Source organism: Lampetra fluviatilis, chromosome 8, assembly GCF_964198595.1.
Source record: "Lampetra fluviatilis chromosome 8, kcLamFluv1.1, whole genome shotgun sequence".
In the NCBI taxonomy this organism is placed as follows: Eukaryota; Metazoa; Chordata; class Hyperoartia; order Petromyzontiformes; family Petromyzontidae; genus Lampetra; species Lampetra fluviatilis.
In genome coordinates this window covers 11,420,946-11,444,316 of record NC_136282.1, presented here as the reverse complement: position 1 = coordinate 11,444,316, position 23,371 = coordinate 11,420,946, and the positions used below count along the sequence as shown (strand labels likewise).

Sequence of the window (23,371 nt, the reverse complement as noted above, 5' to 3'; positions counted from 1 at the left end):
CCAGTGTCGGGCCAAGATAGCCTCCCCTAGCCCATTAGTGGAGGACTCAGAGGCAGGCTAGGGTTAGCTAGAGAGGTGTGTCCTCAGATAGACGGGTGAGGGGGCCGATACCCCCTCAAATGTGTATGTCACAACGTTGGCGTTAAATAAACAAGTGTGCCTCCAACTCCGGTGTGAACGAGTCGTGAGCGTTACTACATCTGGCGTCAGAAGTGAAACAAAGTACGAACATGGATACACGCCGGACGACTCGAGTCGGAGTACCAGGGGCGGAGGACACCGCTGCAGTCGGAGGGCCCGAGATGGCTGAAGATGCCATCGAGCAGCCGGGGCTGGGTGCATCCACGCCACAGCAGCTGGAGGAAGGGGAGCCGTCGACGGAGGGGCTGAGGCAGGCGCACGCGAAGCTGGCCGAGCTGCTGTACGCCGCAGCCGCCATGCTCGACAACATCACGCGGCTGGGGGCTGCGGGACCGCCACGAGGCGACAGCAGCCAACGACCACAGCGCCTTCCCGCCATTTCAACGGAGCAACATTTTGAAACTCCCGCCATCGCCGCAGCTGCTGTTGAGGGCGTGGCCGCTCTAAGCATCGCGTCCAACGGCGGGAGTACAGTGCCTGCCGCGTCACCACGGGTGCGACCGGCGATGCCATCGCTGGTTCGTGCCGACGCTGAGTTGAGTGAGGCGGACGAGGGAGTGCGTTCTTCCTCTGCAGCCGCTGCCTTACATCAGCGGCTACCTCCACTCAAGGAATTTGTGGGCGAGGATGGCGACTGGGGCGGCTTCCAGCGGCGCTTCCTCGCTCACCAGGAGATGGCACAGTGGACAGACGCCGAGGCTCTCCGCGCGCTGCCAGCACTTCTCGACAGCGACGCCCTCGCCACTCTAACATCGGCTTCAAAGGAGAGGCGCTCCACGCTGCGGAAGGCGATGCAGGTGCTGTCGGCGGTATATGGTCCACCATCGGACTGTCGCCAACTCTTTTACGATCGCCAGCGGGGGACGAAGGAGTCGCCCCTGGCGTACCGCACAAGCCTCCTGGCACTGGCGAAGGAGGCCTTTCCACGAATGGATGACGAGGGTGTCGACGCCATGGTGACAGAGAAGATACTTTTGCTGGCGGACGACTTAGACATCGTCATTGTCGCACAGGACGATGCAGAGATGTGCTCCCTCCAAGCGGCCCGTCTCCTCCACGCAAACCTGTCCTCTCAACGACGGAAGGCCAGCAAGGCGGCGAGCGGGCGCGCCGTCGCTGCGGCCACCCTCCCGGCGGAAGAGGTTTGCGCCATCAACCATCAACGGCAGCACGGAGCGGGAGCGCGGGAGGACCGGGCCGGTTCAAGCCGTCTACAACGTCCATCGTCGCCACCAGCGCTTCCACGCTGTTATAACTGCGGCATCCGGGGCCACGTCGCCTCGGGGTGCCGCTCTCCTCGGCAGCGCGGAACGACACCTCAACGGGACGCCGGCCCTCGTCACAAGCTCCACCATCATAATCCGGCGAGTCGCGGCACCCCTCATGTTTGGCCCACGCACACGCCCGTCACACACTCGAACACCGCAGCGAAGGGGGGGCAAATATCGCGTACCATGGCACCAACACGCACCGCTCTGGGTACTCACATTGAACCCAGCCAGTGGTCCGTGTTGGCCCATCGGGTTGTAGCCGCGTCATCGGGGTCGTCGGCCGTTGTGGGTCACATCGATGGGGTCGAGGTGCGCATCCTGGTCGATACAGGAGCATCGGCGACCATTATTTCGGAGTTGATTTATAACATTCTCCCTGCCCAGAGCCGTCCTTTGATGCCTGTTAATGTGCCATTCTTTGCTGCTAACGGGGGTTCACTTGGCATCATCGGACAAATTCGAGCCCAAATTTGTGTCGGGGATATTAAATTATCTGGGCCGATTTTTGTTTCCTCCTCGCTGGCGGTTCCGTGCCTGCTGGGGACGGATTTCCTGGCCAAAATGCCGATTAGGATATTAATCGACCAGGGATGCATTGAGCTCCCATCGGGCCGACGCATGGCGTTTTTGCCATCCCCCGCTACGAGCCGGACGGCGTTCGCGACGGTGCCGGCGTTCGTAGATAGAACGGTGCGCGTTCCTCCGGGGGCGCAAATGTTAATTCCTTTGAGACTTCGGCGGCCCTTCGCTAAGGGCATTGGGGCTCAAGGGGTTTTGCTGGGACCGTCTAGGGCCGGGGTCAGTGGACCTAATTTACTCCCGGCCCAGACCATAGTGAGAGGGGATGGAGAACCCTTCATCGCGGTCCTCAATGTGGGCTCGCAGACGGTGGTGGTCCCACAGGGGACCGTGCTTGCTCACGCAACGCCGGTGCCCTGTGAGGAACCCGTCGCGAGTCATGTCGGCGCTGCCCCTGCACCGCGACCACATTCAGACAGCGATGAAGGGTGGCTCGAGGCGCTTTGCGCGGGATCGACGGACCTGTCAAATTTAGAGCGCCAACGTCTTAAGACACTACTGAGGGAATTTTCCGACGTTTTCAGTCGGGATAAATACGATTTGGGCTGCACTCATCTGCTGCGTCACCATATTGATACGGGTGACAGCGCGCCAATACGCCAAAATCCTTTTCGGTTGAGTCCCGCCGAAAAGGACCATGTCAAATCGGCTGTTGATGACATGCTGGCCGCCGACATAATTTCTCCCTCCAACAGCCCTTGGGGAGCGCCGATCGTCCTGGTTAAGAAGCAGGACGGTTCGTTGCGGTTTTGCGTTGACTTTCGGCGCCTTAATAAAATTACGGTTGCCGACGCATACCCGCTCCCACGGATGGACGAATCGCTTGACGCCTTGGCGGGAGCGCGATTCTTCTCCACATTGGACTTACTTTCGGGATTCTGGCAGCTTCCTCTGGACGATGATTCAAAGCCTAAAACTGCTTTCCGTACTCCGCACGGCCTGTTTCAATTCAACCGGTTGCCGATGGGCTTACACTCAGCGCCGGCAACTTTCCAGCGGTTGATGGAATTGGTTTTGGCTGGATTGCAATGGGAGTCGTGCCTGATTTATTTGGATGACGTCATTGTCTTTGGCAAAACGTTTGAGGAACATCTCCAGAGGTTGCGGGCGGTTTTCCTAAAGATGCGGGCTGCTAATTTGAAATTTAAGCCCCAAAAATGCCATTTGTTACGCGAGTCGGTGCGTTATTTGGGGCACATCGTGGGGCGCTCAGGTATTTCTACCGATCCCGCCAAAACGCAGTGTGTAAGCTCCTGGCCGACTCCCACCTCAGTGGGAGAGGTTAGGAGTTTTATTGGGTTTGCGTCGTATTATAGACGCTTCGTCGCTAATTTTGCGACTATCGCCAAACCCCTACATGCTTTAACATCTAAAGGGGTTCGGTTTTGCTGGGGTCAGGAGGAGGAGGCTGCTTTTTGCTCCCTTCGGGATGCTTTGGTAAACGCTCCTCCCCTGATTTACCCTGATTTTTCAAAACCGTTCTTGCTCGACACCGATGCGAGCAACACGGGTATTGGGGGCGTGCTCTCCCAGGTGGTTGACGGCGTGGAACATGTGGTTGCGTACGGCAGTCGGGTGTTGTCTCCAGCGGAGCAACGGTATTGTGTCACCCGTAGGGAACTGTTGGCAATTGTCCATTTCGTCCAACAGTATCGCCCATATCTGTACGGTCGGCATTTCACCGTCCGCACAGATCATGCGGCACTGCAGTACGCCCTGAGGGTTCAACAGCCATCGGGACAATTGTCCCGATGGTTGGAGGTCCTCCAGGATTACGATTTCCAAACCACATACCGTAAGGGCGTTCGCCACACCAACGCGGACGCTCTGTCACGCTTGCCAACCACCTCCGAGTGTGCATGCCTCCTGGGGTCTGGACGTTGCAGGCCTCCAGGGGACACATCGGTACCTGTCTTGGCGGCCGCCAACGACGACGATGCAATGGTTCCTAATTCGATCGAACAGCAGGGCAAAGATTCCCTGTTGGGGTTGCCCGTCATTGAATGGGGGCGCCTCCAGATGGAGGATGTCTCCCTCCTCGGGTGGCGACGTCGCGTTGGCGGTGCGGCGGGGGGAAAAAGTGGTGGTTCCGACGCATGGGAAATGTGCCAAGGTCTGCTAATGCATTGGGACGGGAAGTCACGTCGACATCGGCTGGTTGTCCCTACTGGGTTGCGGGGTAGGGTGGTATGGGCCGCTCATGAGCGCCTCCTACACCTGGGGACCCAAAAGACTCTCGCCTTGCTGCAACTTGATTTTTACTGGCCTGGCATGACGAGGGATGTGGGGGATTTGTTGGGATCGTGCCCTCAATGTGCACAACGCAAACCGCCGGCACGGGAGTCTAACCCGCCCTTGCAATCGATCAAAGTGTCCAGGATAAACGAGCTGGTCGCTCTGGACATTTTGGGACCATTCCCCGCCACCCCCAGAGGGAATAGATATTTGTTGACGGGTGTCGAGTATTTTACACGTTGGCCTATGGCCTGGCCTTTGGCCAACCAGTCGGCAGCAGCCATCGTGGAGGCCTTTGTTCAGGGTTATGTCCTGGACAAAGGTGCTCCGGAGAGGCTGCTGACCGACCAGGGCAGAAATTTTTCCGGTAAACTACTCAGACAAGTCTGCGATCTCCTGGGCACAAAGAAAATTCGGACCTCCCCATATCACCCACAAACTGACGGGATGGTCGAACGTTTGCATCGCACCATCTCGTCCATGTTATCACAACAAGTTTCGGACTCGCAAACGGATTGGGACCTACAAATTCAGGGGGTCTTGGCGGCGTACCGGATGGCACCCCATGCGGCTACGGGGTTTTCTCCCTTTTACCTTATGTACGGCCGAGAACCAGACCCGCCTGTTCGTGCCCAGTTGCGGATCCCCGTGCCGCAGGGAAAAACTAATCTGGCTGACCACGTTAAATTTAATCTGGACAAATTGACCGAGGCACGGGATGCTGCAATGCAAAACTCTGACCTCCGTCAGAAGGCAAATGAGCGCCTCAGATTGAGTCGAGCGCACATGCTGCAGTGGAAGCCGGGGGACAAGGCATGGTTGCACTGCCCCCAGGTGCCACTGGCAACCTCCTCTAAACTTGTGCGGCCGTGGCGGGGCCCTGTGGAAGTGGTGGAGGTGTTACGTCCGCAGTGCGTGCGCATCAAGTGGGGGAAGCGGCGATGGTTCGTGCACCCCTCCAGATTAAAACCCTTCGCTGCGGTTCACAACCCCACTTCACACGCGCGTGGCCAAACATGTGGGGGGTCGGCCGACTTGCTGGGTCCGTCTCCGTCGCTCTCACCAAATGCCTTGCCGGCTGTGCCACCTTCAGGAGCATCAGGAGTGACGGGCTCACGCCCGATCACCCCTCCTGCGGATGCCGAGGGTCACGCGGAGTCAGAGGAATGCTCACCTCAAGACGGACAGTCGCCACCTGATTGTCCGCCACGCGGGGTTACCCCGTGTGAGGGGCCCGCTGCAAGGACGCGCGCTAAAATGCGCAAACTGTTGTGAGGCCGGAAAATGTGTACATAGCTGTTGTGTTTATTGGGTGTTGTGTGGATGGTGTGTTTCCCGCTCCTCGGATGTATATATGCTGGGTTCACCGTTTGTTGTGTGTGCGGGGTGGGTTCCCTGCTGGTTGTATATAAGCTGTTTTTTTTACGGAATTCGTATTTATTCGGGGGGGTGCGTCGGGTTGTTTCTCATCTTGTTGTTGCGTTCTTGTTCTGGTTCCTGTTATTGTTCAAAAAATAGTGAGGCACACGCGCGGTCAGGGGGTGAAGGCACCTTTATTGTCAAATTTTTGTATGTTGGCAGCCGGGACGGCTGCATGCTATGCGGGGGGGAGTGATGTAGGGGTGTTAGAGAGAGAGCCCGTTATGCATGGCAGCCTATGGTAAACAAACACAGTAGGCGGGGCTACATGTGTGCACAAGCAGGTGCCCTCTGCGACGTCCGCGCCAGACACCCTGGGGGGTCGATTCGGTCGTTATGATCCCCCGGGGCCCCACCCCTCAGGGAGGGGTTGGGTATAAAAGGGGATTGTATCGAAGGGCTCGGGAGTGATGTTTAGCTAAAGAAGAGGAGGCGGAAGACGTCTGAGATAGAGCCCTGGACTCCCCCTGGTACGCCGTCCTTATCAGGACCGCGCAGGCTCGAGCCAGTGGCGTGGTACCAGAGCCAGAGCCAGTGCTGGTCTGGACTCTGGGTACCGGGCCCGACTGACCAGTGTCGGGCCAAGATAGCCTCCCCTAGCCCATTAGTGGAGGACTCAGAGGCAGGCTAGGGTTAGCTAGAGAGGTGTGTCCTCAGATAGACGGGTGAGGGGGCCGATACCCCCTCAAATGTGTATGTCACAACGTTGGCGTTAAATAAACAAGTGTGCCTCCAACTCCGGTGTGAACGAGTCGTGAGCGTTACTACACTTGCTTGGTGGTGGTCGTATGAGTAAACGTGGTTGTCTATTTGTGATGCAGCATCCTGTCATACTGCGTAATAGTGGTACATCCTTGATGGTCTCAGTCACCATGTATTCCTGTCTCCGCAATTAGTGTATTGTAACTCTCATAGGTGTTGAGCATCGTGTTAAATCACTTTATTCCACTAAATAAAGGTTACTGTCACTGTGAATATGGGGTGGTTACGTCGAATGACAATAGTCTATAGCCCTCGTGTCATGGTGAGGTTATTCGAAGGCGGTTTAATTGCGGGAGGATAACACTGAAGGCCTCGGTGTAAAATACATGGCCCGCCACTGATATCACATATGCAGCGCATAACCCATTGAGCATAAAACCAATGCATAATTCTAAAAAGAATTCGCTTAAACAAACAACGAATGTAAACACGTTTACAACCAGTGTATTTAAGAACTGTGGGTGACTGCACGTCGCCGTATCCACACCAGACCATGTCGAGAACCAACACGAATCGCTGTGAATGCCAAAGTCTCCGACAGCCGAACTATCGCAAACTTTATCGAAGATCCGAAGAGTCGTGTGATAAACGTCCCACGCGGCTGCCTCGTTTCACGCACGCTTGCAGAGAAGCCTTATAGTGCAGTGGTTAAATTTCGATTTAAAGCTTTCGTGACTGCAGGGATTCATCTTCTTGGTTCTTTCGGTAAAGTCACGTAGAAGGGAAGTAATAAAATAATAAAAATAAAACATAATAAAATGAAACAATTCTCACGACGTTTCGGCCACAACGCAAGCAGCCGTCCTCAGGTGAAGAATGAGGACGGCTGCTTGCGTTGTGGCCGAAACGTCGTGAGAATTGTTTCATTTTATTATGTTTTATTTTTATTATTTTATTACTTCCCTTCTACGTGACTTTACCGAAAAAACCAAGAAGATGCAGTGGTTAAATTTCGATTTAAAGCTTTCGTGACTGCAGGGATTCATCTTCTTGGTTCTTTCGGTAAAGTCACGTAGAAGGGAAGTTATAAAATAATAAAAATAAAACATAATAAAATCATTCTCACGACGTTTCGGCCACAACGCAAGCAGCCGTCGTCAGGTGACCTGAAGACGGCTCCGAAACGTCGTGAAAATTATTTTATTTCTCTTGGTTCTTTCGGTAAAGTCACGTAGAAGAGAAGTAAAAAGTAAAACAATTATGTTTTTTTTTATTATTGTATTACTTCCCTTCTACGTGACTTTACCGAAAGAACCAAGAAGAGTGCAGTGGTTCTTAACCTTGACTGCAGCCTCGCACCCATTTGATTCTCAGTCGTAAAAAAACGTATGTTAATAAACACATGGGTTTGATGAAAGAAGTACATTTCGATTTAAAATGTTTTAAACCGACAATTTTTTTAATTTTATTGCTGTGGTTTTCACACCTGACGATGATTGCTTGTGTTGCAATCGAAACGTCGTGAGAGTTTTATTGTTTGATTTTTATTATTTCATTATTTCCCTTCTACGTGACTTTACCGAAAGAACCAAGAATATAAAACAAAGTAAGTTGCACTTGCGTGCACGTGTTTAATTTGTGTCCACCTCTCGCACACCCCAGAAAGGGCATCTCGCACCGCCAGGGTGTGCGTGCACCCCAGGTTAAGAACCACTGCCATAGTATTTTTAAATCCTTTATATTAAGTTCACTTGCTTGCGCGCTTACGACCGTGCAAATCTTTCGGTCGTGTTTTAACCCACTTCCCGTGATCCAATCGAGCTGACATTTTGCACACAGACTCGTTGTGCGTGACAATTTATTTTCGTGAAAATTTTTCTAAATTTTCCACTTTTTAGGAATTTTTTTTTCATATTTTATTTAAAATACCAATATGGTAAAAATGAAACTCTTACTCAAGAAAAACAGAAATGAATAACAAAATAAAACCGATGCCACGCATATAAAGGATTTATAGTGAAAAACTTTGTTTTTACGGGTTAATTTTTTACATGTTCTCATTGTTCCGCCACACCCCCCTCCCCCCATGTTACGTAAGCGCACGGCACGGACTACACGCGTTTTGCCTGTGCGCTCGCTCCATAGATACGACGCAGGCCGCCGATTCGCCATCAACTTGGGCACGAACGCAATCGTAGGGGTCATGCGGGGGGAGGGAGAACCTCGACCGCCGCACGTGACCCCGTGCGTGACCCTGTGCGCGTGCACGCGCGGCCGTGGTGGGGGGGGGGCTCTCCTACCTACTTGGGGTTGAGTGGAGAGCCACGTGGCAGGGCCCTGCCGCAATCAGCATCCCCTCCCCTGATTGTTTAATTCAGAGTGGCGCGATAATGCACCCAAAGTGCCCCGCCACTGGAGGGTTTTATTGCGCGGCAATTTGGTCGCGATGAGATTCAGCGGCGGGGTTTTTTTTTTATAAATGCGGACGCTTTAGCACCTGAGTAATTAATGGGTGTGTGCCAGATGGAACTTGGTGCTTAACAATGGAATCATTACCCCTCCATACCTCTGTTCGCTAATGCTTTATAGCTGCGGCTGAACAGGCTCCGGCGTTTTGCACATTATCTGTGATGTCGCTCGTTTTTTTGTTGTAATATGCAGCAGAGCTAGGAAATCTGGTTATTTGGAGTGTGTATTATGCTAATGTACATTTGCTGGGTTTAGATACCTTACCTTAATAAAACAATGCAGTCGCCGTTTGTGAATTAAATACATAACCGTTTAGGAGGGGGGGGGGGATAAAACATTTTAATGACACTCTTCCATTATAAACGTAAAATTGTCATTACCATCGGCACTGTTGCTGCTTAACATGGAAAGCGTTTTTTTTTTTGTGTGGCATACACGTCGGTTTACATCACCGGACTAAGCGCTGTTGTGGGTTGCTCGTTTTGTTCGTTTTGTTTTCACGCTCTAGCACATGACTGCTTAATGCATTCGCCTGGCCTCACAGTAAACGCGTTCAGAAAAAAATCAGGCATACCGGACCTCGAGCCAAATTTTTTTGCATTTAAGTGAATATTTATTTTCTACAGAGAAAGCCTCCGTTGAATCTAAACCATGTATTTAGAGTGCACGATGCACATCAGTATCTGTGAAGGGTTTGGAAATCTCTGGGTGCATTTTTGCCGAAACGTAGTTGTTAATGTCGGCATACAAACCAAACCTGCATCGCTCACGTTTGCTCAGATATGTTTTTTTTCTTTTCAAAGTGCAGATAATGTATATATTTTTTTAACACAGACGCGCATCCCCCACGCAACACAATTAACTTATTTACGGTGAGGAGAAACAGATCTGATCTATCCGCTCCCCCAAGTTCAATGTAAAGGAATTTGTTACAGTCCTTGCCTGCAGTTCCCCCGATCAATAAACAATTAGCAGATCCAGCCAGCTGCGTTTGGGGCCATGTCAAGAAATACCCAGAGGCAAAAAAGTATTTAACCAAGGCCAGTAAGGAAAGCTCACCCCGCATTACACAAATACATTGTAAAGGCGCAATGTTGCAAGACCAATGATTTGTATCGGCATTCGTTGTTATCTTTTTTATGTTGTGAATGTCTTTTTTCCTTTTTGTGTTCATATCAAACAGCTTCCTGTGCGTTATTTGTGTATGAAATGATAACGGGAATGGAATCAATGCCCCCCCCCCCCGCATTTGCAATTATGATTTAAACCCTGCATGTTTATCAAATGTATTGACGTTGTGTTTGTGCGTGTTTCTTGCTTATTCCCTGAAAGGCGAATGCAATAATTTACATTGATTTTAAAAACAAAAGCTACGTAAAATAGATTTGTTTTTAATTGGCAGGCAGGTTTCATTTTCATACCTGATAAATGGCAATTAACAAAACGTTGTAGTTGCACGATTTATTGGTTCGATTTTTGAGCACTGAAGGGAAAGACTTGATCCAATTAATTGGGTGTTGTTGTTCCCTGAGGGGAAAGCAGTTTGCAACAACAAAAATACACAAAAATATCAGTGAGCCGAATGGGTAAATTACATTTCCAAACCGTGCAAACAACTTAAACTGCCTCGATCGCCAATTGAAATGTGTCACCCCCGAATACTGCACACGTATATGAAAATGACTCGTTTACCAAAAAAAGTGGGTTTTAGATTGCCGAGGGCAATAAATTGGGGTACCACTTTTTGGTCAACAGTGGTCGCATTTTTTGAGAGACTCTCAACGTGGAATTTTCACCACTGGCTCAGACTTTTAGCCTTAATCAGGCGTCATCCTGGTCATACAAACCGAGGCCTCACTTTTACATGTCCCCCGTCGGCTCTTAAAATTTGGGGTAAATCGGCGGTGCATTGGTTAGCATAGTGTCTTTTGAACCCTATCAGTTGAGTTAAATTTGCCAGCCAAGGCTAGCATAAGCGGTCCTGTATGTGACGTTGAAGCCTCTTATAAGCCCCTTGCCTTGATAACCCCGCAGTCATGACCATCGTGGCGAAGTATGGTGAAACAAAATCCCTACAACTGACTCGGTTGTGTCCGTATGTATTTTGAACTTCTTTCGCACGGAACATCGCGAACCGTGCTAATCGAAAGTGCAGCTTTTGGGATCTTTATTCAGTTATGGATTGACAAAGGGTTTGAATGTATTATTATCTTTTTTTATAGCTCCACCTCTGATTAACACGGTTGGCTACGTACGGTGCGAATTAAGTTCGACATACATACATACCTGCCAAACGACCAAAGAACACATTGAAGAGAGAGAGCGAGAGCTTTGCAGGACAAGCCCAGAATGTACAAATGAACCTTATGGCAATGCCCCGGGGCACCATAGTACCCCGGCTCTCGCATAATGTCCGTGATGCAGTCATTTTTAGTCTGTTGATGGTCGGCGATGCGGCAATGGACTCATCTCGACGAGCTGTACACGATGCATCACTACGTTGCGTACGAGCGTTCAGGGTTTCAGCGCAATCGTCCTCGCTATGTTTCGACATCGCGGAGTGGCACTGATTTTAGATTGATTGGTTGGTACCCCAGTCGCGGAGTGAAGTAACACCCCTGGAAAAAACAGTGTCCCTGAAATAAAATATTTAATTGCCTCGGATATTTTGTATTATTTGGTACCCCGGGGTACCGCCATAAGGATTAAATACTGTCGTAGAATTATGATCGGTACAATTTAAAATGTTACTTTTTTTTTCAAAAGAAGTATATTATTTTGCCAAAACTTTTAAAGTAATACCATCAAAATGAGCAAATTAGTAACAAGAATATTTTTTTAAAGCAAACTACAGCTGAATAATTGTGATATTTATTTTTTATCACCAGTGCTACTGCAGAATGATTGAAGACTCAATTGGGACGGCATATTGAGGCGGATAGTGTGTAAAATGCAATTCGGTGCCTTCTCGAGGGAAAGTTTTGTAAACAAAAAGAAGGTTCCATTAATCAACTTGGCAGACTACTTATTTGCAGCACGGCATTATTTCGGATGTTTGTCTTCGGGTTTCCAGTCTGAGCGTTTAACATCTGTCGGGTGCATAACGCAACAATTGTCAAACAAACAAAACCCCGAACGTCGCGCTTGCTTGCGCATGTGCCTACGTACATGCATGCACGCGTGCGTTTGTGTGCACACGTATGGGCCAGGGTTGTATGGCTAACGCATGAGGGGGATACGTGGACTGCACAACGCTTTCCAATGTGCGTTTGTTATCAGCGGTATGGAAGCCGGTGGGTAAATGTCAGGGCTAATCGTCCTTTTTTTAAATCCTTTATATTAAGTTCACTTGCTTGCTTGCTTGCGCGCTTACGACCGTGCAAAATCTTTCGGTCGTTTTTTAACCCACTTCCCGTGATCCAATAGAGCTGACATTTTCCACACAGACTCGTTGTGTGTGACAATTAATGTTCGTGAAAAAAATCCAAAATTTTACACTTTTTACGACAAAAATATTATATTTAATTACCAATTGCTTAATGGTGCAATGCAATCATCTGACCCATAGGTGGCAGCAATCTCAAGCCAGAGGACGAGAGTACTCTAGCCGCCACGCATATAAAGGATTTATAGTGAAAAACTTTGTTTTACTGGTTATACTTGTGCTCTGGCTTGTCTCCCAAAATTTGGGTGACAATTTCATCAATTTTGTCGGTTTGCGATAGGTTAGTCCTTCATAGCAACATAACTTTCTACTACAGGTTTGTTCGCATCTCAGCTTTATGAGAGTTCTGCCTTCCCCCCCACCACCCCTCTGCTCTGTTATGGACGGACTGACGGATAACGTATAAACCCTTTAGTAACAAATTGCATACAAATATATACGTTACAAGTGGCAGGGATAGAGCTGTTAAGATGAATCATTGGTTCATCGTGGCAGCAGAACTGGGACCACATGCATGCGCGGGAGCCAGATGGTTTGTGGGGAACCTTTGGCCGTATTCAAAATTCCCACAAGCTTAACAATTACAGTGTTGGTGACAGAATATATATATGTGTGTGTATCTTGTGACTCAGAAGAACAAGTCTGGCTCTGCATGTTTGTGGCTGACTATAATGTTTGCACGCGATATGCAGTGCTAATTGTCTCACCTATAAGAAGTGACGAACAATGGGGCCCTTCCAAATGGTGGCCAATGAAACCAATATTGTGTTGTCTTTACATAATGAAATTTTGTGAGTCTCAAATGAATGTAAAATTATTTTAATGTAAAAACATCTACACGTTTGACGATGCTATTCGGGTTTGTTTTCTCTCGTGTGCACTAATGAAAAAAAATACGTGCATGTACATTTTCTAAAAAAATGATAATTTCAAACTTTCCCCAGATTTCCCAGTGGTTTCAAGGCACCACAATGTCCAGTGCAATATCCCAACTATGGGTCAGTCTATCACTTCGCCTTCTGCTCTGAAGGAAAATTGCCCAGATCATTTTCTTACTCGAGTATGTGTGGTTTTTTTTAATCTACAATTTACCTAGGGCCCTTAACTTATCCAGAAGTGAACAAAAAAACTATTCAGTTTGTTTTCTACACAACTGCCAGTGCAAGTCTCTTAACTTGTTTTGCCTCGAATTTTAATTTCTGTGGGTTTGAGCATTGCAGCACTCGTTTACTGCTCTGCCCCCTGAACCTCGTGACCGGAGTTCAATTTTCGACCACGTCTCTAACATCAGTGACGAGTGATATCTGAACCGGTCCTGTCTGCCCCCCCCCCCAATCCTCCACCTTCATCCAACCTCCATTGACCACCATGGTGAAGTATGGTCAAACAACACCAATTCCCGGCAGAGCATGGGGAGACTTTCACCCAGCATAGAATTGACAGAGGGCTTGAACTCGTCCCTGCAGTGTATACACATTTGCATATTTGCCACAGGCTCTCTCATCTAAACGTCCGTGCGCCCTGTCCTCTGTCTCGCTGCAGGTGGAGAGGGAGATCGCCATCCTGAAACTCATCGAGCACCCGCACGTGCTGAAGCTGTACGATGTCTACGAGAACAAGAAGTACCTGTGAGTGCTGTTCCCAGGATAGATCCTGATTGGTGCGCGTGGGTTAGCCAATCCTGACCAATGGCCTATTCGACCTGTGAACATTGCGATTGGCTGGGGAGGTCAAACGGGGAATGTGAAGGTGGTTATTTAAAATGTATATACTTAAAAAAATGATGTTTCAATAGAAGCCTGGCAAAGGGCACAAACCGCGACGACGCAAGGGAAGGGGGTACAGAAACTCCGCGGGCCACAGGCCACGAACCCTGTTGTGCACACCTGGGTTTAAAGAAGGAGGGGGGGGGAGCGGGCTCGCTGCAGAATGTGAGGGCATTTTTAAAAGGTCAACGGCTTGGAGAGCTTAGGGAAGGGGGGGGGGGGGGGTACAGGACCCCTCCTCCCCCCCATATAAGGGACGGGCGAGGAGAGCATGGGTTCCATTGAAGTTCTCCCGACGTATAGACTGTATTATAAATTATAAATTCAACCTTTGACGAGCTCTCCATATGAGTGCTGGACTCTTACAAGAGTATTGGGGGGGGGGGGAGGAGGGGGGCAATGCTGAAGTGGGGGGCAGGGTCAGACAAGGGGGGCACCTCGTGCCTCTCCAGACTGGAAATTAAGCGGGCGGTGGCAGCCGGTGGCTAAAATCTCGTGCGTGGTGCAGCGTGGGTTGGCGCCTGCCCCGTGGGCCCCAATGGCTCGCTACGCCTCTGTGGAGTGGCGTCACCAGCCACCAACCACAACGTCGTCCGTGCATGAAGTCGAAAGCTAGCATGGAACTCTAGGCCACGCCTCAGTGGCATCACTGTGGTATAAAATATTATGGTAGAAAAACTAATATTGGTTGAATTGTTCAAAAAGTAGGCCACAATTATGAGAAAGTCTGATCAATACGTTGGTGACTAAATATTAAATATTTATTGATTCCAAGAAGGCATTAATCGAACATTGATGAGTCACATTTTCTCTTCCTGTGATCCTTTCCAATTGCAGTGCTTTCCATAGCATTGTTTTCACACACAAATCACTCCTCAACGATCTTCCTGCTCGTTTTGCCTCCACAGTCACCCATACCTTGAGCGTACGCACACATACCATGATAACTTGTAGACTGATTGGAATGTTACGGCAGGTGACTTTAGCAAGCACCAGTTTTGGTGAGTCGGGCACACAGAGGTAAATTGTGGAAGAAGCAGCTCCGTGATTACCCATCTGCCTTTGTCTTCCCCACTCTGGACTGACATCCAACCACAATCAGAATCTTTATTTAGACTTGGAGGAATCCGATTAGCTATAAAGCGCTTTTTCACAGATCTCCAGTATGGGCGGGTCAGCAAGTTACAACAGCAAACATGACAAAAACGATGGGAGTACAAAATAGAGAAAACGGTAAGCAAGTCACTAAATATAAATTAATGAAACATTAATTAGTCATATAAGTTCGATGTATCAAATTTGGCAAGACAGCAAAAACGACAACAAAACAGACCACGCCAAGAAACACCACACAGTAGTCCCTCAATAAAATTGCACATTAATATTGAACTATCGATACACAGGTAATGATCAAAGTTACTAACGGTGCCTTGTACAGGTGGCAGCAGTCCTGTAGCACCGGGGGTGGGGGCTGTTGAAGGATATACCCCCCATTCTATATTCTTAACGTAAAGTCAAAACATGTTGGTACAATATTTCGCACCAGTGGTGTTTTTTTTTCTAATTTCGCCAATTCGGCAAACACCCATAACTATGAGCAATCTTTGAAGAGGGCCCACAGATAAAATGCAGAGTTGGGATAAATTTAAGTGACGGGCACAAAACCTTTCCTCATACACAGAGAGGTGAGAAGTAGTGACAAATGTAGGAAAGCAGGTGAGACAACGACAACAAAAACATCACATCTTTACTCATTCTCTTCGACGGTTTAACGTGCACTTTAAAGTTTGTTTGTATGTGGCCCCCTACCCTCCCACGTCCGTTTACACACAGAAGCTCACACGGCAGCGATGGGCTAAAGTAAACTCTCGGGGAGACAAGAAATCCGGGCAGATGAGCGCGATCGCAGTTGGCACTGATACACACGGGCAAAGAAAATCGAAACGCCGTTCACAACGGCTGCTGCTAATCGCCATGTCACTACTCGCCCTCACGGACGCGCGTCCGTGGCGTGTGCGGTCGTGTTCACTTAACTACGGGGTAATGATCACCGCTTTCCCAATGCGGCCACGACAAGACTCAAAGTCCCTTCGCGTGAAACCGGAGCACCGTAGGAGGAGGACAGTCCCGTAATTGGAAATCGAGTAAAGTCTTCATTGCATTTTGCTTTGAAAGGATTTGTACTGTTTTGCCCGCTGCCTGCCAAGTATACAATAATTAAAGTCAGCTGGTGGTTGTGTGCGTGTGTGTGTGTGGCGTTTCTTTGTTGTGTTGTTGTCGCTAGCTTTTGATGTGCCTTCTCTTTGTACATTAATTCTGCTGTAGCTGTGCACATTGATATATTAACATATTGTAATTTATTTATGCGGAAAGTCACATCAATTTTGGAGGGGGGGGAACACAATAATTTTCAAGTTAGCACTATCAGTTAATGTCTTTAAATGCAAAACTGTGAGTCGGTTTTACATTTGTGTTTCTCAGATAAAACGTACAGATGACTCCGTAGCCCAATCCATTTTAAAGTTTGCAATGAATTGAAGGTCCCCTTTACACGTATCACTTAAATGGACGCCTTCACTTGCGAGCATTACAGAGATCGGCCCGTGTGTCGTTGTGAGGAAGCGAAACAGCGCAAAACCCTTGTGCGCAAAAATGGTTTAATCTGCAGTTAATTGCTAGTGCCTACATGCAAAAGAATTGCGAATAGGTCAACTCCACATTTTTTTGGTCGTGACCGTCTCGAGGGGGGCGGGGGGGGGGAGAGTGGGCGGGCGGGGGGGATAGGGGAGGTTTTGAGCCCCCCAAAAAACCCATTCAGCGCTGTGCAGATTATTAAAGATGCGGTGCCCCCTTCGCCTTGTACTTGGGCGGCTAACCTCGTTGGGAGCGCGTTGAGTCCCCCGCTCGCGTTTGCTGCACGCTCGTTGCCCGCTCTTTTGCAGGGGGGGGGGGGTTTCTCTCGCGTCTCTGTCTCGCAAAATCGCCGCCCGCAGGCTTTATAGCGTTGCCTGTGCAGGCCGCGACTTTTTAGCATAACGGGTCGTGGGCAAGTCCCTGCGCCGCGGCGCAGCACTTTGCCAAACCATTACCCTTCGCTCACACGCGGCCAGCGTGCCAGGCCAAGCGATGATTGCTGGGAGGTGGGGGGACCAGCCCCCTCGGAAGCTCTGCAATCGCCCCTGCTCCCCAATGACAATCACCGTTATCTCTCCTCTCTCGCGATGCTATCTCGTACGCGGCTCTACCCGCTCATCAAATTTTACCCCTCCCCTTCTCGCTCGCGTCCTGCACTCGCACCTAAAGTGGGAGAAGGAATTTAAGTAGGTGCCGTGACAAATGCCCATAATCACGCGTGACAGGAAAATGAATGTATTTTGGGGGTAAGGAGGTTTTTTTCAGCATTTTTTAAATATTTTTTTATCGTTTTATTTCATGTTGCGCTGCTGCAAGATAACTGAAATGCAGCCTTGGTCTAAAAGGCAGAAGTGAAGTGAGCTGTCATGTGCAACACTTTACCTTCCATGAGCCTTGCTGGCACCACCATATCTGATCTCACCTTGTTATTGCATATATATATGTGTGTGTACACCCTCACACGCGCTGACTCCTGCTTCTTGAATGAACAAGAGCATATCTGATGCGATGTCTCGAACAAAAATATAAAAAAGATGAATATATGTGTCCCTTGGGAGACATATTCAATTATTAATCTTTCATCTGTCCAGCCGTTTTTCTTGCTCCTTCATTGTGAAATAGCTCTGCCACTCATCTCACGAGATAGAGCGCATATTGCGTCTTGCCATTCTGCACATTTGGAGCGAGCGAACAAAAAAAAAAGCCTTTATCTCCACGAGGCTCAATGTGCAATATCAGACCTGGGCTGATTTGCTTGCCGTGGCAGTGCCCTAAATTGCCGTCGAGGGGGAGAGGTTGAGTGGGGTTAGTCATTCAGGTCTCGGCCTCATTTCCACGCTTTGCTTTCAAGAAACACCCTCCCTCCCTCCCGTCGTGGTTTCTCCCACGCTAATTGCGGCACCAGCCGTGTTGTCTCTTGTCAAGGTGTGCTGATTTTAGCATGGGAGAGCCCAAGGAGCAAACCACCGTGGTGGTGAGAGGGGGGTGAGGACGGGGCGGGCGGGCGGGCGGGGTTTCGGGGAGTGAGTTAGGTGTTGATTGGACGGCATGTAATGGCACACTGGTGTGCAATTATATCGAGAATAACGAGGCACACATTGTAAAATGGGACCGAAAAACTGTAGAGCCACTTGCACAAATTGGCTTCTTTGGTTTTTTTTGTTCCACTGCCATGTTTTCGGCGTGACGTCTGAAACATGGGTCGCCACGGTGGCGAGATGTTTGCTACCTCGCCTGGTATACAGGAAGCCATGGGTTCGATCCCAACCCTGGTGCCTGTATATTTTGAGTTTTACACGTTTCTCACCCCCGTGGTTGTGTGGATTTTTTTTCTCCGGTTTTTCCCTCCACATTGAGAAACATGCATTTAGAGAATTTGGCTGCTAAAAAATATTGCACGCGATAAGTCGCTTCGTTGAGCTATCATTTGTGGCCAGGTCGCTTCTGAAAAAGTGGGCCTTACCTGGTAAACAAGTAAACCCGTAAAAACAAAGTTTTTCACTATAAATCCTTTATATGCGTGGCATCGGGGTGGCTAGAGTCCTCTCGTCCTCTGACTTGAGATGACTGCCACCTATGGGTCAGATGATTGTCTGGCAGCATTAAACAGGTGGTAATTAAATATAATTTGTTTTCCATAAACAGTGTAGAATTTAGGAAAAAAAAATTCACGAAAATGCATTGTCATGCACAACGAGTCTGTGTGCAAAATGTCAGCTCGATTGGATCACGGGAAGTGGGTTAGAAAACGACCGAAAGATTTGCACGGTCCTAAGCAAGCAAGCGAACTTAATATAAAGGATTTAAAAATAAAAATAATATTTGCCCCGCCCATCATTCGAGAGGAGTCTAGCGTCACAATGTCTCTGCGTCTTCTCCATTTGCTTAGCTTACCCTTTGCACTTATAAATGTTATTCCCATCTACCGCTGTCCACTGCCCTTTTATTGCTCTCGATTGCACACAAGCAATTCTGTGTTATTTTAAAAGTCGTTAATTTTTCCAGACCGAGAGCACTCGCCCACACAAAGCAAGCGTTCGGTTGCCAAAATGTCAGATCCCTACGTACATCAAATGACCGTTCTCTCTTTTTTTTCACTGTACTTCATTGGAGCATGTTAGCATTGCAAGGTTTTTTTTTTTAATGTGCATCGCAGCATATAAAGGTCACGCTGTTGCTCAGTAGATCAAACGTCTTTCATCTTACCTCGTGGAAACAGACCCATTTTACGTGTTTTCAATTGGTTTTGCTTTTAAAATGCATTATATATTGATTGCTTCGTCCACTGAATTTAACTTGGGCATTGTTACCACAAAATCAAACATTGATTGGGTAGAATGGTTGGAATTCTAATACAGTAACAATCATTGTAAAAACTGTCAGATTATTAAGTACATACTCGACACAATGTAGTTATTGTTTTCTCTGCTCCTGATAATTTATTAATCCAACAGTTCGCATACATAAGACTACAAACTTACATGACTGAAATGGTTATAGCCGTTCCCTTTAAACATTTATTTACGCGAATAACAACACTATGTAAGATAATTTTTGTTCCTGGGTATTAAGTGTTATTTCGTAATTGCTTATGCCAAAAAAGTATAGAAAATGGCTATTATTCCCCACAAACTTTGATTTTGTGACCAGGACAGGGATATTTTGAAATTTACCTATTTTTAATGAGAAAACGGGCGAATTTGTTTTTTCGTTCACATAAAGTCAGAAAAAAACAAGATATGAATCAAAATAAACATGTATTTTTACTGAAGTAATACAAAAATTACTACAAAAGATTTAGAAGTGAGTAGTTTTTCGCGATTTACGATTATACCGTAAATCACTTTCACGAATCAGCCCCCAATTGTAGTCTCGCATCATGTTTTCGCTATACTGTCCTCGGTAGCGGCGTTCAAAGTCCAGTATATCCTGGTGGAAGCGCCTTCCTCCTCCGAGTATGTTCCCATGTTCTCTTTGAATTTATCAAGATGAAGCATCAAGTATATGGACTTTAAGGGACATCCTACAGCCCATTGTGCTGTAGTTCTTCACTAGATTCTAAACCAGCTCCACATAGTTTTCGACCTTGTGATTGCCCAGGAAGCCACGAACCACTGCGACAAAGCTGTTCCAAGCCGCTTTCTTTTTACTCGTGAGCTTCTTGGAAATTCATTGCACTCCAGGATCTTCTTCATCTGTGGTCCAACGAAGACACCGGCTATGACCTTTGCCTCAAACAGCTTAGGGAAGAAGTCTTGAAGGTACTTGAAGGCTGCTGACTCCTCTACAGCTCTGACAAATTGTTGTATAAGGCACAATTTGATGTGCAGTGGTGGCATCAACACCTTCCAGGGGTCCACCAGTGGCTCCCACTTGAAGTTGTTCCTTCCCACAGAGAACTCGGTCCGCTGTGGCCAGTCCCGCCTGTGGTAGTTCGCCTTGGTGTCCCTGCTGTCCCAAAGGCAAAGATAGCAGGGAAATTTGGTAAAACCGCTTTGGAGACCCATCAGGAATGCCACCATTTTTAAGTCTCCGATGACCTCCCAGCCATACTCGTCGTACTTCAAGGCATCCAGCAAGGTCTTGATGCTGTTGTAATCCTCTTTGAGGTGCACTGAGTGAGCCAGGGGAAGAGACGGGTACTTGTTACCATTATGGAGCAGCACGGCTTTGAGCTCCTGGATGAGCTGTCAATGAAGAGGCGCCACTCATTCTGGTTACAGGCGATTCCGATTGCCTCGAACAGACTGGTCAGATTGTGGCAGAAGCAGAGCCCATATTGACGGGTGAAGAAGCTGCAAAAAGGTTGGTGACGCTTCCTCTGATCTGCGACTTGCACACTTTCATCCAACAAGTTCCACTGCTTGAGCCTAGACGTCAAAAACTCGGCATTGGACTTGGTGAGACCAAGATCTCTGATCACGTCATTGAGGTCTTTTTGGTTGGGGTAGTATTGGTTTCTCTCCTCAGCTCCACCTCTGAAATTGTCATCTGGTTCTACAACGTCTTCCCCTCGCTCTCTGACTTGCTGCGCTCTTCTAAAGACAGCTGCCCTCTCTCCGGAGGAGTGGGTACGGGGAGCTCATGGCAGTGTGGCACCGGGGCGATGGATGAAGGAAGGTCCGGATACGTGATAGTAGGTGCATTCTTGCCAGTCCGACGTTTGGAAGGGTCCACCATGCAGAAGTAGCAGTTGCTTGAGTGGTTAGTGGGTTACTGCCAAATTCTTGGGATAGCGAACTTCATGGCTCTCTTATCCCCTCTGTACCATCCTACAAAAATACATTTATTTCAACCATGACTAATGTGTAAGAGATTCTCGCAACATTTTCATATGTGACATATTTTTTCAATAGCATTGAAAATTGTAAAAGATTTTTTTATTAAAAACTTTTACAATTAAATGTTTTTAAACAAATTTTATCACGTAAAATTCCGAGCAACAATTGTCCATCTTACCTTTCAAAGTTGTTTTGCATTGCTCGCAGGTGAAATGAGGTACCCAGGGTTTGTCTTGATCCCCGACAGGCATGCCGAAATATGCCTTGTAGGCCTCACACATCTTAGCAGATGCTTCCACAGAGTACTTTTTCGCTCTTGTCTTGATAAATTGGCCACATATATAGCAAACTGCGTCTGACGGATGCTTGAAGCCTCTTGATGCCATCTCAGAAAAATGCAGATATGTATCCATTTAGGCAGCTGGAACTAAACTGAACTGGTGGGCTTAAGGCCCCTGTATTTATACTACTATTTATATTACTGGAAAGTTCTAGAATGTTCTAGAAGTTACTCCAAGTTTACTCAGCACTGAATCTATCTGGAATGTTCTCGAAAATATGTAAATTTCAAAATATCATTGTCCTGGTCATAAAAGCAAAGTTTGCGGGGAATAATAGCCATATTCTGTACTTTTCAGGCATAAGAAATTAGGAAATAACACTTAATACCCAGGAACAAGAATACAATACAAAATTGTTACACAGTGGTGCAATCAACTTAAGTTGTGATTGCCGCAACAGAAAGGTGCCAGTATTCATGGCAGAGCTGTGCATGCGTGCAATGCGCCCCATTCTCGGATGATGGGATCCTGTCATTTGTGAAATATTTACCAGTGCCTGACAAGCTGTCACATCGTACGACGAGCCCTGGAGAGGCATCAAGGAGACTGGCGCCCGATATCCATACAAAAATTCGAGGGCAGACTCAAAAGCTTCCCCTCTGCTCCACAAACTCATTTGGCTCAAAATTATGACAATTATTCAACATCTCTCTCTTATGTCTTAATAAATCATCGTAAAGGCATTGGAAGTCCCTTTCTCTCATTTAAACATAATGATACATTACAATACATACGTTAAAAGTTATCAAATTTCACAGCCAAATTGTAGGTTAAATATAAGTTAGCCAACGACCATATTGCACGGAGCGCACCCAATCTCGTTAAATCCCGGAAGCCAATGAGGGTTTGGGTCTGGCTAGTGCTCAAATGGGTGACCAACTTTCTCAAAAGATAGGTGCAATGAGCGAGGTGGACAGCAGAAGACTGTGCAGCAAAATCCGTTGCTGTTCTGTACTCTGCTCTCACCTTCATCAAGTTCGCAAGTGGTGAATTATGGTCAAATATTCCACGAGGCCCTCGTATTGTAGTTGATTGATACAAAAATGGGCTATCCATGCTCGTGCAATTGTAAGTGTAAAGACGACTTGTATGCACTTGTCTTGAGATGGTGACTTTATTAAGGAGCCGCGTGCTCACACTCGAACAGGCGGAGACCTCCACTGCGACAGCCCCGAGTCTCCCGCGCATCTTCCTTATGTATACGGTCCGAGGCCACGCCCCCATTTTCGAACCTTCTCGCTGGTTCTAGACCGCTCGCTCCACCAGCTGACTCCACCGCCCTCTTACATCACCTGGCCACGCTCCTATTCTCGAGCGTTCCCGTAGCCACCAGTCCCTTAGTACTGCAAGCTGACTCCCCTGTCATTACCTCCCGTAGCCACTAGTCCACTCGCACTTCAGGCTGATTCCCCTGTCATTACCTCCCGTGGCCACTAGTCCACTCACACTGCAGGCTGACTCCCCTGTCATTACCTCCCGTGGCCACTAGTCCACTCGCACCGTAAGTTGACTCTACTGTTATTACATAAGTAACTAAAAAAACATCTTAGTTTAGTTTTTGTAACCTTGCCTTGGTGAAGGGCAATGT

The 23,371-nt window shown here is 48.1% G+C and overlaps 2 protein-coding genes across 3 annotated transcripts in view; both read left to right on the top strand.

Annotated features, from left to right (window-relative positions):
* Nucleotides 1-23,371, top strand: part of LOC144933875 (serine/threonine-protein kinase BRSK2-like) — a 189,543-nt gene that overhangs the window by 99,564 nt on the left and 66,608 nt on the right. For both annotated transcript variants that reach the window (XM_078859140.1, XM_078859139.1), the window contains exon 3: nucleotides 13,804-13,889. In XM_078859140.1, the coding sequence (XP_078715266.1) occupies nucleotides 13,804-13,889 (86 nt within the window). The remainder of the gene's footprint in view (nucleotides 1-13,803; nucleotides 13,890-23,371) is intronic.
* LOC144933870 (uncharacterized) lies at nucleotides 151-6,350 on the top strand. Its single transcript, XM_078859122.1, has 2 exons — nucleotides 151-1,505; nucleotides 5,320-6,350. The coding sequence occupies exons 1-2, from the start codon at nucleotides 231-233 to the stop codon at nucleotides 5,332-5,334; spliced, it is 1,290 nt and encodes a 429-aa protein (XP_078715248.1). The 5' UTR covers nucleotides 151-230; the 3' UTR covers nucleotides 5,335-6,350.

Excerpts from the sequence above, each read along its gene's own strand:
- LOC144933870 (XM_078859122.1), top strand. The coding sequence starts at position 231 with ATGGATACACGCCGGACGACTCGAGTCGGAGTACCAGGGGCGGAGGAC.